The 20,964-nt window shown below is 36.5% G+C and overlaps 1 protein-coding gene across 1 annotated transcript in view; it reads left to right on the forward strand.

Moving 5' to 3' along the window:
- LOC124775897 (protein jim lovell-like) overlaps positions 1 to 11,245 on the forward strand; it is a 44,963-nt gene extending 33,718 nt beyond the window's left edge. The window contains 2 exon segments of the mRNA XM_047250731.1: positions 3,472 to 3,603; positions 10,521 to 11,245. Coding sequence (XP_047106687.1) covers positions 3,472 to 3,603; positions 10,521 to 11,245 — 857 coding nt within the window.
- The last annotated feature ends 9,719 nt before the right edge of the window (positions 11,246 to 20,964 follow it).

Here is a 20,964-nt window from a genome sequence, read left to right on the forward strand (position 1 = left end):
CACCTTAAGTCCCATACCAGTATCTTTACTCCATTGACATTGTGATTTTATTGTTTATATACACTTATTGTCTTTTCACAGGCATGTTATTTTACTGTATCCTTTACTTAGTTTTTCTTCTTGTTTCCAATATTGCTCATTGCAAGCAATGTTAGGATTTTTCTTCTCAGTTTTAATTATAAAATTTGTCTTTTGAGCCCTTCTCATATAAAGAATAATAAGAAATAAATAAAAGAATCAGCAGCATGTTGATCTCTCCTGTTTCTGTCTTAGAACCACTTATGGACATACATATAGTCAGGTGTAGAATCCAATCCATGGAACAATTAATTTTACATGCACATACACACACTTTCATTGTTAGCTAAATAAAATCTACATCTTATTTTACAGACAAGAAAAGATTTTCCTTCTCTTCTATACATGAATGTGTTAAGCCTCAACTTTCTTTTGTATTACCTATCTTCCTGATTTTTATGATGGAGAGTCTGCCTGTGTATTACACAAGTTAGCGCTTAAACAACTATCTGTTCATGTGTGTGTGTGTGTGTGTGTGTGTGTGTGTGTGTGTGTGTGTGGCCATGTGCGTGCACATGGGTTTGTGCACACCTTTCTTTCTTCTGTTCCATATAATATTCATATTCCATTTTCACTTCCACATTTTGAATTTTCCTTAGTGATTTACCAATATGTGTAATAATTATATACGGTGTGAAGCGAATTTCATGCACTTAGGCTTCACAGCTTGACTCCCCCCAAGCCAGTGATATAAAAATGTCTCTCACAAAATTGCGTCCAGCAAGTACATCCGGCAGAAAAAGGACGTTACAGAGTGGCAATCTGGCAACACTGTAGCCACATGCATGTTAACTACCTCCGTCAGTACACATTAGTTGTGCTGTACAGTTGGTGCAGTGGATATAGTTTTGGGTTAGCATGCAGGAGATCGATGGTTCGATCCTGGGTTGAGGTATATGTTTTTTATTTGGTAAATGTAGTCCTGGTAGTACGGTATCTGGCATCTCAATCATCAACAGCGATTGCAGTGGGTGTTCTAGAAAACATACTACAGTCGTAGAAATGGAGGATTGGTCAGCTTTGAAAGAAGCCCTTTCCACTTTGTGGGTGTGAATTTATGTTTTCTTTGTACCCTCCTCCAATGGTCCCATGGATTGTTACCAACTATTATTCTTGCCTCGTTCAGCTCCACTACATTTTGTTAGGGCCTTATGTTACCAGTAGGACAAGCAACGTGCTTTGTAAATAATGTCCAAACTCTGTTACTATTTGTACACGTTATCATCATGGTCCCACTAATTATGCCTTTCAACATTGAGTCTGGTAACCACATACTGTTTAGCATGTATCTTGATGAATTATTATTATTGTTGTAATTGTTATTCTATCAATGGGATAGTGGAAAGATCACATTTATTACCATTAGGGAAACAGTGTAATTTGAAACCAAACATTTCACAATTAGCAGTGTTGGGATGAATCATGCAGAGCAGTATCTGTCAGAGGGGTAATGCACTTTAGGTGGAACAGTGCATAGGACTGACAGTGTGTTTATACTTTATGCACTGTCCACCAGACAGGGACTTGTTGCGAGTGGAGTAATGCGCCCGTGACAGACTCCAGCATACTTGCGTACACATATCAAATTTTCTCGTTGTAAACCTCTAAACCATGTGGCAGATGTGTGGCATACACAAACGATGAATATGTGGATATGCTTCTGGTCCTTGGTGCATCTGATAACTGGGCTGCTAGATGTCCTCATCAACACCATCCAGATAAAAGTGTGTTTCGTCATCTGGGGCTGCGCCTTTGGGAGTCAGATTCTCTCCTTCCACCATCATGTGACAGTGGTCGTCCACAGACGCATTGTACTCCAACTACTGAGGAAGCTATTGTGGAGGTCATACACCAAGAACCTCAATAAGTACATGTAACATAGCAAGGCAGTGACGTGTCTCACAAGGCATGGTCATTAACATGATGCACGAGCATGGGCTGGACCCCTATCATTATGCTTTCACGCAACACCTGCATCCTGCAGATTACGATCAGCGGAGACAAATCTGTGAATGGTTCCAACAACAACTGGAAGCCAACAGTGACTTCATGAACACCGTAATACAGTCAGATGAAGCAGCATTCACTCGTGAGGGTGTCTTCAATATGCACAATGCCCACTATTGGTGTGAGGTTAACCCGCACATCACCCATAACTGTTAATATCAAGTTCACTTTGGTATCAACATCTGGGCCAGAATATTGGGCGACAGGTGTCTGAGTCCCTACTTGTTGTCTGTCTGGTTGACTGCACGAAGGTATGATGTATTCCTCTCAAACTATCAGCCTGATGTGCTGGCAGATATTCCACTACATATTTGGCAGAGGATTTGGTTCCAACATGATGGTGCACCTCCACACTCTGGAATTAACATGCAACAGTATTTGGACAAAACATTTCCAGGGAAATGGCTTGAACGTGGAGGTCCAATTGTATGGCCACCGCATTCACCTGGATTTCTTCCCATGGGGACACCTGAAGGAGCTCGTGTTCTCTACTCCGCCAATGAATGTGAAAGAATTGGTAGCATGTGTTCATGCTACTCTTGTTACTGTGGATGCAGCTTTGCTGTGAAGGGTGCTGTATAATCTGGTGGGTTGCACAAAGTTTGGATGTACAGGGAGGTCACTTTGAGCATCTGTTGTTCTGGTTACAATGTATTCTGTTGTGAAGGTCATGCAATCATTAATATGGACACTTTTATTTTCACTGGTTGTTAATGTGAAACATCTTAGTGCTTATATTACATGTAGTATAAATAAAAAGTACTGTGCTATCATTTTTAGCATCTCAAAATTGATATTGTTTTTGTAGTTATTCTGTCCTGTGAAGGTCATTTGTTTCAACTGTCTATTTCTTATTTGTCTAACCACATATTTGTTATGTTCAGCATTACAAAATGCTGTAAATTTATACATGTGACCTAAGAAATAGTGTATATTACAGTATGGAAAAAAAAGAAAAAAAAATGCACCCCAACCCAGGATCGAACCATCGACCTCCTACATGCTAACCCAAAACTCTATCCATTGCACCAATACTGCACAGCTGAAATGTGCTAACAGAGGTAGTTACCACACACATGGTTACAGTGTTGCCAGATTGCCACTCTTTAACGTCCTTTTTCTGCCGGATGTACTCACCAGACAAAATTTTGTGAGAGACATTTTTTTATCACTAGCATTTGAGGGTTTGGTCTGTGAAGCCTGAGTGTGCAAATTTCACTTCACCCTGTATAAAGTGGTTTTTGGCAGATTTGTAAAATGTTAAGAGGATTGGTCTTTAATATTTCAGTAATTATGATCATCAACATGTTATGTACATTTTACACATTATTTGCACTTTGTACAGCAATATACAACTAACCCACCTTTACATCTTTTGCCTTCCAGTGTTTTCTCTTGATTCTCAACTTGGTTTCTTTCCTGGGATTGAAAGTTGCCGGACACCTCTGTTGAATGATATTCCAGAACAGAGGACGGAAAACCACCATATAATGGGCAAAAGGAAGAGCAAATACCTGTGTAAGTAATGACAATCATGTTTCTTGTATTTGTGTAGCTATGATGTATAACTTCATACTGATACCTTCCCTCTTGCTCTCTGTCTGTCTCTCCTTCTCATGTAAAGAATAATAAGAAGAAATAAAAGAATCAGCAGCATGTGATCTCACCTCTTTCTGTCTTAGAACTGATTTGTCAACCAGTTATAGACATACATATAGTCAGGTGTAGAATCCAAACCATGGAACAATTAATTTTACGCACACATACACACACTCACAAGATTTGGCATAGGAGAGCATCACCTTAAGTAAAAGGACTTTAATTGCAAACTTTCAGATTACTAATTGTTACACGTAATCAAAGTGGTAAGTTGCTATGTAATGAAAACTCCAGTTTATGGTACTCAAAGTTTTTGTTAGTGAGTGTTCATGACAAATGGTCAATGTAATGTTGGAAATAACTGAAACAAATAAAAATTCAGAGAGAAAATAATGCTACTCAGAGAGCCCATTTTTTAAATAGTGGAAACGTTGCAGTTAATCCTTAAGATGAAATGTGATCACTTACAAAATAAAATAGCCTTGCAATGAGACTGTGTGAACCATCTCAGTTGCTGTTGTCATTTAGTGCTTTCTGAGATCAGTTCTGAACTTTTATGGGCTGCTGCAGATTGCACAAGGTCAGGTAAGTGTGATATTTGGGCAAAAGCTTGAGTTCATATGATTTCTTTCAACAATTCTACTCTTCAGGTACTTAGTTCTTCCTTTCATACTTCTACACACATTATGTGTGTGCAAAATCATGAAGATGAACTTCTCATGCTGCTACTTCTGCAACTAACAACGCTAGTCTTAAGTCTTATAGCCTCATGTTGGGACCACAGAGAGGTTTTTATGATCTGTTAAACACAGTGCTACTTTGAACTATCACATATGCTTTTACATTTTGTTCATTAAATAGATAATAGAATGACTGTTGAGAGCTGAAAATCACTGAAGAAAATCTGGAGTCATGTGTAAAATGGACTGGCAGTTTTTGGTGGACTTTACATTAATTTTCATTCCTATTCTGAACATATTTTGCCCTTCCTTCATTCTATCTTCAACGTACAGGTTAATTAAAATTTCCTTGACACTACCTGAATTCAAAGCTGTCTTTCAACATATTCCACTTTTATCATTCTTAATAGTTATTTCAGGTTTTGTAAATTATGTATCCTCTGATGCACTTTATTCCTATTCTCATCATAAATATGTCGGTGCTGGAATTACTGACAGTTTTTCTAAGGCCTGCAAATTTTATCTCATAACCAGATGTGCCTAAATTCTCTGTGAAAGTGGAAACTGCTGTCAGCATGCCTCATATTTTCTAAAGACAAACTGATTACCAACAAGCACTTCTTCAAATTTTCTTTCTGTCACAAGAGGTATATTACTTTATTGGCCAGTTCACCAGAATGAATAAATTAAGCTTATTATGTATAGTTCTCATAATTATCTCCTAATGCCTACTGTGGTCCTTAATGATAATGCTTTTCTGTGAATCTGTCTACTTTCACCAAACTGAACTCCAGAATTTCTCAGAAACGATAGCAAAGTGAGGTGGTGTAGTGGTTAGGAAACAAGATTCTCATTCAGGAGGACAATGGTTCAAATATGGATCCAGCCACCCAATCTTAGATTTCCTTGATTTCTCTAAAAGACTTCATGCCAATGCTGTTATTGTTCCTTTGCAAAGAGTGTACCCCTTTTCCTTCCCCCATGTAAAAAAAAAAAAAAAAAAAAAAAAAAAAAAAAAAAAAAAAAAAAAAAAAAAAAAAAAAAAAAATTGTGGTCAACAGGACATTAAACACTGGTCTTTCCTCCTTTCTTCAAAAACTACCTTTTTGAAGCATATTAACAATGCCTTTTCTTGTTTGAAATCAGATGTTAACATATTCTTTAAAAGTCAGACTACACTATGTAAAGGAAAGTTGCTACTAACCAGATAGCAGAGTTGCTACTAACCATATAGCGGAGATGCTAGGTCCCAGATAGGCACAACAAAAACACTGTCACAAATAAAACTTTCGGACATTAAGGCATTATTCAACAATAGATGCCACACCATTAAGGCATTATTCAACAATAGATGCCACACACACACACACACACACACACACACACACACACACACACACACACACACACACACACACACGTTACTGCAGTCTCAGGCAACTGAAAACACACTGTGAGCATCAGCACCATTCCATGATAGGAGTGGTGACTGGGTGGGGGTAAGGAGGAGACTGGGGAAGGGAGGGGAGGGATAGTATGGTGGGGAGGGTGGACAGTGAAGTGCTGCAGGTTAGATCGAGGGAAGGGAAGAAGTAGGGAGGATGGGGGGAAGTAGTGGAAGAGGAGAAAAGTAAAAGACTGCGTGTGATGGTGGAATGATGGATGTATAGTGCTAGAATGGAAACAGGGAAGCGGCTGGATGGGTGAGGATGGTGACTAATGGAGGTTGAGGCCAGGAGGATTACAGGAACGTAGGATGTATTGCAGGGAAAGTTCCCACCATCCCACCAGCACAATTCAGAAAAGCTGGTGTTGGTGGGAAGGATCCATATGGCACAGGCTCTGAAGCAGTCATTGAACTGATGGATGTTAAGTTTGGCAGAATGTTCAGCAACAGTGTGGTCCACTTGTTTCTTGGCTGAAGTTTGTCGGTGGCCATTTATGTAGATGATGGCTTGTTGGTTGTCATGCCCACATAGAATGCAGCACAGTGGTTGCAATTTAGCTTGTAAATCACATGACTAGTTTCACAGGTAACCCTTGCCTTTGATGGGATAGGTGATGTTCCTGACCGGACTGGAGTAGGTGATGGTGGGAATATGTATGGGACAGATCTTGCATCTAGGTCTATTACAGGGGTATGAGCCATGAGGTAAGGAGTTGGGAGCAGGGGTTGTGTAAGGATGGATTGAGTATATTGTGTAGGTTCGGTGCACAGTGGAATACAACTGTGGGAGGGGTGGGAAGGATAGTGGGCAGGATATTTCTCATTTCAGGGCATGACGAGAGGTAGTCAAGATCCTGGCAGAGAATGTAATTCAGTTGCTCCAGTCCTGGGTGGTACTGAGTTACAAGGGGAATGCCCCTCTGTGGCCAGACGGTGGGACTTTGAGAGATGGTGGGAGGCTGGAAATATAAGGGATGGGAGATTTATTTTTGTACAAAGTTGGGAGGTTAATTGTGGTCTGTGAAAGCTTCAGTGAGATCCTCAGTATATTTTGAGAGGGACTGCTGGTCACTACAGATGTGATGACCAGGTGTGGCTAGGCCATTATTGAAGTCTACTTTTTCCAGTGCCCAACAGATTCCAAACCAACAACTTCCTTCGTAGTTGCCATTATCAACTATATGCTCACCCAAAATTACTTCTCCTTTGAAGGTATTACCTACAAACAAATCTGGGGTAGGGCTATGGGCACCTACATGGCACCATCCTATGCCGACCTATTCATGGGCCATTGAGAGGAATCCTTCTTAAAGACCCAGAATCCTAAACCCCTCACTTGGTTCAGATTCATTGATGACATCTTTGCAATCTGGATTAAGGGTAAGGACACCCTATTCACATTCCTCCAGAACCTCAACAACTCCTCCCTCATTTGCTTCACCTGGTTGTACTCAACCCAATAAGCCACCTTTCTAGATGTTGACCTCCACCTAAAAGATGGCTACATCTGTACCTCTGTCCATTATCAAACCTATTAACTACCAGCAGTACCTCCACTTCGACAGCTGCCACCCGTTCCATACCAAGAAGGCCCTTCCATACAGCCTAGTCACCAGTGGCCGTTGCATCTGCAGTGACAAGCTGTCCCCCTCAAAATACACTGAAGATCTCACTGAAGCCTTCAGAGACCTTAATTATCCTCCCAATCTTGTACAAAAATAAATCTCTCGTGCTTTATCTTTCCAGTCTTCCACCATCTCCCAAAGTCCCACCATCCAGCCACAGAGGAGCATTCCCCTTGTAACTCAATACCACCCAGGACTGGAGCAAATGAATTACTTTGTCCACTACCTCTCGTTGTTGTTCCTGCCCGCTATCCTTCACACCCCTCCCACAGTGGTGTTCTGCCGTCCACCAAACCTACACAATATACTCGTCCATCCTTACACAACCCTTGCTCCCAACCCTTTACCTTGGGGGCATACCCCTGTAATAGACCTAGATGCAGGACCTGTCCCATACACCCTTCCAACACCACCTACTCCAGTCCGGTCACGAATGTCACCCATCCCATTAAAGGCAGGGCTACCTGTGATACCAGTCATGTGATCTACAAGCTAACCTGCAACCACTGTGCTACATTCTATGTGGGCATGGCAACCAACAAGCCATCTGTCCACATAAATGGCCAGCACCATACTTCAGCCAAGAAACAAGTGGACCACCCTGTTGCTGAACCTGCTGCCAGACATGACATCCCTCATTTCAGTGACTGCTTCACAGCCTGTACCACGTGGATCCATCCCATCAACACCAGCTTTTCTGATTTGCGCAGGTGGGAACTTTCCCTGTGATACATTCTACGTTCCTGTAACCCTCCTGGCCTCAACCTTCATTATTCACTGTCCTTACCCATCCAGCCCCATCCATGTTCCCATTCTAGCACTACACAGCCATCATTCCACCATCACATCACACCCAGTCTTTCTACTTTTCTCCATTTCCTCTACTTCCCCCCCCCCCCCCCCCCCCCCCCCCCCCCGCTCTCCCACTTCTCCCCTTCCCTCCGTCTAACATGCAGCACTTCACTGTCCACCACCACCATACTATCCCTCCTCCTCCCCGCCCCAGCCTCCTCATCACCCTCACCCATTTGCCACTCCCATCATGCACTGGTGCTGCTGCTCACAGTGTAGCTTCAGTTGCCTGACATTGCAGTCGTGTGTGTGTGTGTGTGTGTGTGTGTGTGTGCGTGCGTGCGTGCGTGCGTGCTTGCTTATGCTGTGGCATTTCTTCATATTATGTGTGCTTATGCATATTTTCATTTCATTAATTATCTGTGGTCTTTTTCGGTGTCCAAACTGACCCCATGTCTTATGGCAATAGTGTTTGCATACATGTAATATTTTCTGTCGTGATTACGTACCATTACTCATGTACTAAACTATCTAAGTTTCAGCTTAGCAACCCAGACACTGAAAACTGTAGCTACTTTCTCCATTTAGTGAACTGTTTATATACCTCTTCTTAACGTAGTTTATGTATTCCTCCTGCTTTCTTAGGTTGAACCATCTCTTATCTGAGGCCTTATTTGTAGATCATTATGGTGTGTAGTCAGCATTGGTGCTTACGTAGTTGTTTATTGAAAACATTTCCTAATATGTTCCTTCTTTTGTGATTTATGAAGACTGTTGGAATTTGAAATCTAGGCAGTACCTCAAAGATTCTTGTAACCCCTCTGCCGACTGACCCATGGTCACTCTACTGTGTTACCACAATTTGTGGTCACTGTGCAAACGTTTAGCATCATGGTTCATGGTGGTTTCATTACAGTCATAAATGAATATTGCTACTCTCTTGTTAATAGTAATTTTTTGTGTGCATGGGGCTTTTAGTTATTATAGTTCATATGTTTTTTACACCTCTTACTTCTGTGGTACTTAATGATATCTCCCAACCAACTAACTGAATAATTATCTTCTGCATCTAACTGCAGCCTGTGCTGCTCTCCTGATGGGTTCTATAATTTTCTCTGTAATAGCCTGACCTAATCACATTCAGCTGTTCATATTACGCATGCTAACTTCTTAATAGCAGTCCTCATCTGGAGATACTATTGAATTAGTTTACCTCTTTAATAAAGGCCTAAGCCATGTGATTTACCAGGGTGTTTGGTAGTGCATGTTATTGATAGAATAAAACCTGGTCAGTCTCTGTGTTGAATGGAAGATCGTGATGGACTGTTTCAGTATGTGATTTTATGACTGTTGACAAGCCTTAAAATAATCCAAGGTACACACAAGACTGGGAAATATCATCCCTGAGCAACTTTAGATGGATTATCCTTACCTTTTTCTAACAACATAATGGAATGGACAGCAAAATACAGTATCACTGCATCAGTCCTTGCAAATAGCAACATGATGTAGTAAATCACTGTGAACTATGTTCACATATTGTTGAAAGTGATCTCAGACCGTGTTAGCTTCTTGAGGTGGGCTCATTAATAACAAAATACCACAGTATCTAGATGTGTAGAACATATACAACATTTCAACATCATGATGGTAGAGTGTTGATGCAGATCTGAATTCGTAATTCGTTTACAAACACACACACACACACACACACACACAGAGAGAGAGAGAGAGAGAGAGAGAGAGAGAGAGAGGGGGGGGGGGCTTTTCCCATGTCATATAATTTGGCCCTAGAATTACTGAATAATGGAGGATAAGACCCTCCAACTTTTGTTTTGGTGTATGCTTTGTTATTAGTATTTTTCTTTTATTTCATACATGAAAATACTCATGATTTAATGGAGAAATTACTCACATGTCATTGCTAACATGTTCTCGAGATCTAAATCATACTTAACATACATAGGATTCACTTGTTGGCTGAAAACAGAACGGCACCTTTTGTGTCTACTACAACATTTAGAGTGATAAAGAAAAATAGATCTAAAGTAGTTATCAAGATAATCATGTGAAACATGCTAAGATAGCCAGTGATTTTCCTGAATAAAAGGATTGTACTTTCTCCATAGTTAAACAAATCTTTAATAATCTCATGTTTCTGAATTCTTGTTTCAAAGAGTAAAGTTTGCAATGAATGGCACCAAACTCTTTATAATCATAAAGGTGTTAATGTTGTTGTGCATGTTATTTAACTGTGAAAAAATGTGCTTTGATGCTTATTCTTTAATTTAGTACAATAATGTCTGTTGTGTGTACATTCAGTGGGCCGACCAAAAGGGCAGCACAGTGCTCCTAGAGGTGGACCACCACGCTCTTGGACGAATGCTGAATTAACTGAAGCACTGCAACATGTATGGAACAAGAAAATGACAACCTCTCAAGCTTCCAGAATTTTTGGAATTCCTTATAACAGTTTGCTGATGTATGTTCGTGGAAAATATGGAAAATCATTGAAACTGGAACAACTCAAGAAAGATTGCCTTGGTGGGCCAACTGGTCCCTTGGAACTCTTAGGCCTTGGACCTATGGGACCAAGCCATGGAAACAACAACAACAATAATAATAACAACAATAATGCTTCTGGTAAGTCCAACAACCCAGAAGACATGTTGGGACCTCCAGTCTCAGAGCATGACTTGGTTTCAATAGGACCGAGTTTTAACCCATACACAGCTGCAAATTTCTACCCTGATTTTGCAGCATCATTTCCTGTACCTGTCAGCATGATACATCTCCTCCCTCAGTCAGAAAAGAACCGTGAATTGTTTGGCCCATCAATGCCCCTTCCCTTGGACATCACAGCTGCAAATAGGGAGGATGACTGCAAAAGTGGTAGTGGACGCAAATCAAGAGAGAACAATAATAGTAACGTTGATGAAGAACATGAAGTGATGCAACAACCACCACCGCCAAGAGAGGACACTGCACAACTTGTGGAACAGAATGGTCAAAACTAAGAATCTTAGGTAGTGACTGAGTGCTCCCATGGCCATTTTACTGTTTTTCGTAGGGCAGTCATTTCAAGATATGTTTCCTGGATGTGAAACTGAGACCATCACATTTTTGTACAGAATGCTGTGTGTCTTGAAATTACTGTAGCTGTTGAAGTACATTTTCTGCTTAAATGGAATTAATCTATGAGCCTACCTCACAACCTGGAGGTCTCTGCATTTGACTGAAATCCAGCTTATTCACAGCCACAATAAACTTGGGTGCTGAAAAGAAATGGTGTGCATAAGAGGTGCAGAAATATTGTGATGGGTTTGGTGCAACATGAAACACTTTGATAGATTTTTGTCTTTCTCTTGTGCTTTCTATATATATGTTAGGAAGTACACACAATCAGACAAAAAGATAGAAAATGTGTCAACATGAAATTGTCATGTTCCATGGTTGATTGTTTACTTTACAAGACTGACTTCAAATGCCAATGTTCCAAGTAACTTATATTTAATTATAATTAATGCATCCTAATTAAGTTAATTCATAATAACAGAAACAACAGTTCCTGCAGAGATTTATACCAAATATTTGATAATTTTAAGTTTGAAGACAAATATGAAATGCTTTTATAGTCTATATTAATACTTCAGTAAATACATAGTAGAGGTAACATCCTTTTTATATTAGTTTTTTTGTGGTGAGATAAGTGAAAAAGCTTGTTAAGAAATGTTGGACAGCGTATGGAAGTGCTAATATATTGCTTGGGATGATTAACAGAATCTTTCCTCCATAATTATGGATAATACAGATTTTCAAGTGAAACGGAAGCGTTATTACTGTTGTGATAAATGTTATAAAAGCATCTGAAACATTGCTTTAACTGTAAAACTGTTGTTTGTTATCAGCAAGGTATCAAGAAAATGTGGTTACTTGACATGTGCTAAAAAGTTTATCTGTAAATGTCACGAGCTTGTGGTATATGAACAAGCTTCCATAGGCAATTGTGAAGGCTTATGTGAATATTTTGGATGGAATGACACTACCCACAAATGCAATTCTTATAGACATTTTAGAAAATAGGAAAACACATCTGAAAATGAATATTGCTTATATGCACACATACACAAAACACATTATTTTAGGTACCATGATTCATAGAGTAATTTTCTTTTATGTCCAGGTTTTGCTAAAAAAATATGATAGATTGTAATAGCATTAGTGTTAGAGTATTTTTTGATGACTAAAAGATGTAAGTACCATTTAAAATTGACCATGCTGGAAATCTGCTTTCTGATATCTGTCTCCTGCCCACAGAGAGAAAAAAATCAACATTCACACTTTTTTGAAAAAGTTTAATGTAAAGACAAGGTATTTGGTGAACAAATGTGCTGAATGCTGTATAATAAGTTTTAAAAGTACAATATTCATAAGGAACTAAATCTTTTTAGCTAATTATGTGGACATATCTGCTTTTCACAACACTGTTGTCACTGAAGGTACTATTCTGTAGTTGAGTGATGCATGATACACACAAATCTGTGACAGCACAAGGAATTTATTAGTTTTCAAGCTGCTACCTTTTTTTCTAATGTAATTGAATACCTTTACACACCCATTCACACAGACACTCAAGTACATCTACTGAAATGCTGCATTGTTCAGAATTAAGATGATTTTTCATTATCAGTCCTCTTCTAATTTCTTCAACCTGAGCTCCTCTTTTACTCTACTAGTATTTTTGTTATAGCATGAAATGATCCATATTGTCATATTGAAGTGTGCTAGCCACTGAAAAGCTGTGCAGAAAGCAAAGCTTGCATTCTGTTCTATGGATTATGGTACACTGTGATGTGAATTCCCTATTCCAATACCATTTGACTTTCCAGCACAACATTTAAGCATTTTGAATCTGTCACTACGAAGTGATATAAAACAATAAAATGTCTTAAGGTTTATGTGGTTGTGAAGGTGAAAGAGATTCTCTATGATAACTGTTTCATACCACTATTAAAAATTTGAAGATTCTGGCTGATAAATAGAAATAGGTTATGTGTTCTGTTTTATTGTACAGTTTAATAAGGGCTTAACACAAACCTCATTTCATACATAAAATGCATTACTTTCATTTCATCTACAATCACAGTATGTATGCAGGAAAATGAAATATGGTATTTAATTTATGTCTCTTGACACTTCAGTGGCAGCAGTGAAGTGTGAGATTTTGGATTTCACTGTATGTGAAAAATGCTGAGAGTATGAGGCTCTACTTAAAAAAAAAGAAAAAAAGGAATCAGCTTATTGACGTGTATTTAAATGCAGCATTCCTCCATTTTTCAGCCAAATTCTTTGTCATTTACAGTAAAATATGTTTCACACGTGTGTGTGGTTGTAAAATAAGGGCATAAACAGAGGCCAAATTATTTAAAGTGCTATATAGTCTCAGGAATATTTTAATAAAGATTTCTGAGGACATAATAAGTTTATCCAAGATTTTCATATGTTTGTTTCACAGCTATTGTGGTTCAAGAAGTAATTAAAAATTTAAATTCAAATATTCTTTGTTACAACGAACAAACATTTAAATGCTAAACTATTTTGTTTGGAAAATATTCTTTTTACTATGGAACAATTTTCAAGCATTTGAAACTGACATTTTGGTCGAGTATATACAACTGACCACTAAATAATAAATTGTCTCTTTCCAAGAAGCTTATATGACATGTATTATGTTGCCTGATTTACATCGGCCTCTGTTGAACCCTTTTGTATATAGATTTGAGAGAACAAATTGTACAAATTACTGTATGTAGTCTGTTGAATGTTTTGAATCTTAAAATTCTTTCACTACAATCAGGTTTAATTTATGAAAAAAAGAACTAGAACTGATGAAATTTGGATCAATAATCACAATAAGAATTTACATATGCTAAAATTTTAAGGGAGATAAAATGATTGGCATTAAATTATGTTGGCATTATAGTGACTGATTTGAATACTTCATTGTCCACAGAACATATTTTATACCATATAGACTATTCTTTCAGGAGACAGTTATGTTTTGTGACAGTTTTCACAGTAAATGCAATGGACATGTTATTGCAGAGTAAAAGAATGGCTGAAAATGTCAAAGAGGATTTCCCTTATTTTCTTTTCCATTGGTGTAATCATTTGAAGGCAAATTGAGTGATCCTTTGATTTTCAGTATCACTTCTCATAACTATTACCAAAATTATATAAAACTTCCCAAAATTGTGTGTTGCCACCTTCCTGAACTACAATTTGGGAGTCTATTTTTTAGGAAGTTGAATATGTCAGTTAATATGTGAGGATGTATTCTTCACTATCACAAGAAAAAAGTATGGATGGTTGCTGATAAAATTGAGTAAATTAACCAGTGTATAATGGAAACATTAATTTTATTCTGTTAGGAGATTTAAAATGTATGCTGACATAAGATGCATCAATGTACTGCAGTTTTTCCGTCTGCAGAAACAAGCAGTATTCATGATGCCAACAAAATTGCAAAATAGAAGGAACATTGCATGTACTGTGACATAATTCATTTATCAGTTAAATTAATTTTTTCTCACACAAAATTTTAATCATGGTACAGAGTAAATACTGAATTTTAATGTGGATATTTTTGACAATTAAAACAGTTTCAAATGTGGGATGCTTTAACATTTTATATGAGGTATAGATTTTTCACATGAACAGACATTAATCTGCATCTAGAAGTGTTTTCATGGATAACATATTTTAATTACTTACTTCCCAAAACAATTGCAGGGTAATGTTCCATTGAGAAGGAACAGCTTTTCATACACGTACATTGTGTGTGCATATGTATGTATATAAATACATGACACATCAAGTAATGTTAGTTGACTGTTCTAGGAACTTTACACATGACATTACTTCAGGCTTCCAGATTAAGGGCATGCAATTTTAGAAACAGTGATTATATTAATAATGATGTGTTTTTACTGTTGAAAAGTGTGGTTCAAGTTTTCACATTAATTTACATGTGATTTGTGAAACCGAGTATTCTGAACTTTTTTTCCCATTAAACACTACAGGCTGTTTTCTCCACTATTCTGTTTTGTTGTAATTGCATACAAGTTACTGTGAAACAGGGCAGTAATTCACTATTGATGTAGACATTTTCCCTATCATAGTCAAGTTACATGATTTATTAGTGCTGAAATTTACTGAGTTTTAAAATGGAGATTATGTTTCCTCCAGCTGTCCAAGTTTCTTCCCCAAATAACTTCATGTATCAAGAGTGATGATGTCTTGGCATCAGCTTTCTGACTTTATTATGTAAGTTTGATGCCTTTCAGTTACTTGTATATACATTTTTTTTAAAATTATTCTTAATTTGAACACACTAATTTTTATTTCTGTATATTGATAAAATAAGAGAAATATGAAGCGTTGTTATATGTATACTTCACAGTACTTTAAATAATAATTTATTGATACTAACCAAAGTTTTAAAATTGTCTATAGTTATTTATTATGCTCTCATTTCAAGATATATTTATTGTAATTATAAATGAAAATTTATGTATATTTGCATTAATGATTTATTGCTTCTTAAATGGGCCATTAATGTTAGCTGAAGTAAGGCAGTTTTTCTGAGTATGGATGATTGCTTATTAGTGTAAACTGCCCAGCACAGTATAAATAAAATGTGTTTGTTTTCTTATGTTACTTGTTCACTCAGGTCACTTGATGAAAAAGTATTGCAAGTTTTCATGGTGTCCATTTAGATTTGTATACCTCTTCATTTTGTTTTCATTCGATACTTAGTGAAGATTGATAAAAGGTTGTGCACTTTAATATATATTGTAGATATATTTAACTGAGTGTAAACATTTACCTATAATTTATCTGTATGAGGCTTTGTATTACTTTGATCCTATGGCATCGCATGAAGCACGTTTGTAAAGTTCCTTTACATAATAAGTACAACATTACAGTTCTGTATTTGTTTCTGGATATATTGACTATGGGGAAAGGTGTAATAGAATATGTTAAACATGTCTTTTGTGTTAAATGAACAGTATTAAATGAAACATTCCAAGCATTTGCATTTAGTGGCAGAATTTCATGTAATTTATGCAAACATTAGCTGCCACTCTGTAGTTTGTTTTTACGGCACCTTCTAACGTAATTTAATTTCTATCATATTTGGCAAACAACTGCTTTAAAGGTATTGTTTTGCATGTATACTGCTAGCAATAATGTGTAATGGACTGATCCAGCTGCGCAGTTTTGTGGGTTATCAGTCATTGCTATCATTTACAATTATATCTCTTCTGCTGTTCCAGAATGTGACACTTAATAAGCAAGTAGGGACCTCATATTCAGTGAAAATGAATAAGCTGCAACTTTAAATCTACTCTGGCAGACATTAAATCCTCATTGTTGTAAGCTGCGTCTATTTTGTTTCACAGAAAATGCTCGGATAATATGATTCAACTTTTTTTTATCCATTCTACCGGTTTGTATTGATTGATTTTCAACAGTGAATTATTTAATGGAATGCAACCCAATATACATACTGTGGACAGTTACATATTACAGTTTCAGTATGACACCAATGTACTTCCAGAGTGCAGTAACTGTTAATCTGTGAAAGTTAAAGTGTAATACTGTTTTGTAATGTTTCTGTGTGTTATACACCATAGCAGTAAGGGGAATCATTTTGTACACATGTTTTCATAATAATTACGTCACCAAAGGACATCTTGCAAGTTTTTACACCAACACTGTTGCAACATCAACTGAGGCTTGTTTTTCACATCCATTGACTCGGAATCAGGGTATTTACTCATATTTTCAGTAAGCTGTGGACTCCTGTTTGATTGCCGTTATATACGATAATATTATCAGTGACCCCATGGCCAAACCACTTGTTATTGTATGATATTACAGAATGAAAGTTAATGCCATATGCGGAAGAATAGTTGTGTTTGCTTTTTTTCCACAAACGTACATATTTGTGCAAAACATAGTATTGGTGATAGACTGAAATGCAATTAAAAAACATTAAAGCTTAAGGAGTTTTTGTGGATTTAATCAACCCACATTGTAATTATTCCCTTCTGTTTTTGAGATAGGTCACATAGCTAAGGGGGTGCAGTAATTTCATAGTAAGTGAATAATATGCCTGTCATATAAATCACAGCATATGAAAATTACTTTATCTAAACTATAAAAAAGTTAAAAGTAAGTCCTTCATTACTTTATTTATTACCGCTTTGTAGTAAAAGTCAATTACTTTTTATAAAACTGAATAACTGAAGATAATGTAGACCCCCATACATGTTACCATATACTCACCAAGAAAAATTATAGTACAGAAAAAATAGATATCACATCTGAAAAAACAGTTATGTAATAAGCTATGTTACAGCTGGTTGTCCTGAAATTGTGAAGTTGCCACAGAAACACCATTTTGTGATTTTGTTAACAGTCAGTAGAACTTACAGGGAATTCACAAAAACTGTTAAGTAGTAGGTCACAAATGCTAATCCATTTTGAAATTTTTTGAGATCTGTCTGCTGTGACAGACATAGGGATGCAAGAGACTGAAATATTTGTTGTCACTGCCAACTTCTACATAACAATTATTTTCAGTTTTTGAAACCACTGTTATTCTTTTGGGAACTGTGTTTCAAAACTTTATAACCTTTGAATTTATTTCAGCTTGTTTGTGTATTCTGCCCTCTTCTTTTAAGGTTAGCCAGGGATTTTTTGTTTATTTTTGTGTATCATGTTCCCACTTTTGGTGCAGTACAGTGCTGAATTAAAGGAGTGTAATCTTTTGCTTGTTACTGACTTTCATGTAACACTCCATAAAATTGTTCTGTTCATCAGTTATGATGTAGACCTATAAGATTTTGTAATTTGCATTTTAACATTTTTTTGCGCTCTTTCATGATATTTACTGGTTATTAAACTGTTCTTTGATCCAGAAACTTTGTTATGGTGCATTACCAAGCATGACCAAAATGGCATGTCGATTCATGAAGTTACATCACTGTGAATCCGCAAGGCACCAGCACACATTTTTGAGACATATCACGATTTTACCTTGTTAGAATACTGATTTTCTTTTTTGACTGTTTGCCATCCACTGAAATTACAATGTTAAATATATGATTGCTGCATCTCCTTACATCAGTTTCTATTATGTTCACTGTTTAATTGTTTGTTCTTTATACAAACATCTTACATTAAATTGTGGTATTGCCTCTATATGATTTAACAGCAGAAACAAGTATTTTTTTAAAGTATTTTAATCATCAACATAGAACTGTACACAGAGGTTCTGCCATTCACAATGGATGTTTTGAACACCGTGGTGTCTATAGCTCCTTGTAACTTTCTAGTTACTAATGAAGCACTGAAAATGTGTATGCTTTCCCATGTATTTTACAAAAATTGCAAGATATAGTCAAGTTCAATGAAAATTATTATGTTTGTAATAATGAAGGAAATAAGAAATATGGGTGTTAATATTAATGGAAAATGGTGAAGTTCCTCACAGATTTCCTTTTAACTCTTCTTCTGCTTCAGCTGAAGAAGAAATTACATTTTAATAGATGTTGAACAGATAATCTTAAAAGTTTCTGTATAGAAGTTAGATTAACAAACCAGCCCATGCTTCAACAGTGCTGAGTATTGAATGAAACATTCTGCCATGAAATACTACATACATCCAGTTCCTACTTTATATTATCAGGTCATTGAAAGAAGCTGCATGTAGTTGAATTACATCAGATTGATGCAGCTTTTTGTCTTATATATTTTTCCCATGTTTCAGCATGTATGCAGATGTTAACATTTGGTCTAGTGATAATTATTGTAAAATAGGAAGACAGTTGAATACATGTTATGTGTGTTCTGTTATTGGTGTTGTTATGAAATTGTTGATGAATCAGCAGTGCTATGGACATATTTTTAAATTAGTAGTACACAGAATGTCCATCAGAGTATTTGTATATAATATTTAATAATAGATAGATTATTTTCCATTTTCATGACATGAACTAGGAACTACTTCTGTGCCATTGCTTAATTTGAGAGTAATAATACATTCATCAAGCACTTCTGACTCATTCATGAAATATTTCAGGAACTCTGCTGTAGCCATAGAGCTGTTCCTATTTCCTGTCTAGGTAATTGAAATGTTTAAGAAATATTTATCAGGTGGAAACCTGCAAAACTGCCATTACTTATTACAGCAGCTGAGACTGTAATGTTTCCTACGCTTCACAATAAAATATAGAAAATCTCTGCTGTTGAATGCCAGTACCAAATTCATAATGACAAGTAATATCTCATATACTGTAGAATTCTTATAACATTATAATTGCTGACAACTGTGCTGTAAAAAAAATAAAATGTATCATAACATAGCTACAACAGCAAAAATGTTGGTGATTACACACACTATATACAAGAAATATGGTATTCAACATGCAGAGACAGTTCATATTATATAAAGATTTTCTACCTCAGCTTAGTTTCATACAGACATTGTTAAGTAGTTCCTAGAAGACAGTACTTACAAAAGTGCAGAAAGAGGTTTATTACCAGAAATTATATTTCATAAATTTTATGACATAAATGAAAGATTTTTTCCCTCAGTGTCATTGTTCATTCCATTGTAGTGCCATCCTACTTTAATCAGTTTGTGACATTCTTCATTCATGTTATTTATATCATGATTCCACTCAGCTGGAAAAACTTCTTGTAACATGTATGTAATATACATATAGTGCGATGTTGATTTGTCAATGAATGAGCAATGAAGATTGCTAGTAAGGTGACATGTAACCTTTATTTTCGCTCCATAACTCATTGTCATAGAATCTACAACATGCCACTAAATATGCTGGAAGCCATACAATCTTTCTGTTGGGTGTATCGGCATTATTTGTAATGCTTTCACTATCATTCTTCTGAATGAATTTATACACAGTAGAGTCTCTTCATCCAGAACACATATTGCATTAGTAATATACAGTACATTAATTTTATTACTGTGATGGCAGACAGAAACCTCTCACATCTCTAAAACTCTTTTTGTTTTGGTCTGATTTCATGCCAATAATATATCAGAAAATTTTCGTATATACAATCAACAAAGAAAGTAGTGGTTTACACTGCACTTGTTGATAGCCATATCAGATTTAGTATAGACATTCTAGATGAATTTTTGTAATGAAAAATTTAAAAATCATGTTATGACATGAAATGAATTAGCAGTCATCTTCCCATAATCCCTCCCAAACTGCTATCATTAACACATCTTTCTCTCTATGGGCCTTTCCTCAGATTTTGATAGATTTAGTTTATTTTAGTTGTTTCTAGAAATTTTAGTATCTTCCTATTTTTTGTACTTGGGTATTTTCTATCTATAATTAACCAATCACACCCTCAAAATATCTTTATTGTGACCCTGTTTCTCTCAGGAGTTGTGTGATCAGCGTACAACATTTAAGATACTGCTGAAAAAAATGCTGTGCACAATCCAGAAGAATGTTCCACATAAAAAAATAGTGATTTATATAACCTTAACAATTTTCTGCACTCATAACAGTGCAATAGCTTCACTGTGATTCTCAAAAATAGGAACTTGAAACAGTTTAAGATGTCTGTATGCTTTTAACTGGCTTGTTTCGATTATCATCAGAATATTAAGTTAGTTACGACA

This window comes from Schistocerca piceifrons, chromosome 2 (assembly GCF_021461385.2).
Source record: "Schistocerca piceifrons isolate TAMUIC-IGC-003096 chromosome 2, iqSchPice1.1, whole genome shotgun sequence".
Taxonomy (NCBI): domain Eukaryota; kingdom Metazoa; phylum Arthropoda; class Insecta; order Orthoptera; family Acrididae; genus Schistocerca; species Schistocerca piceifrons.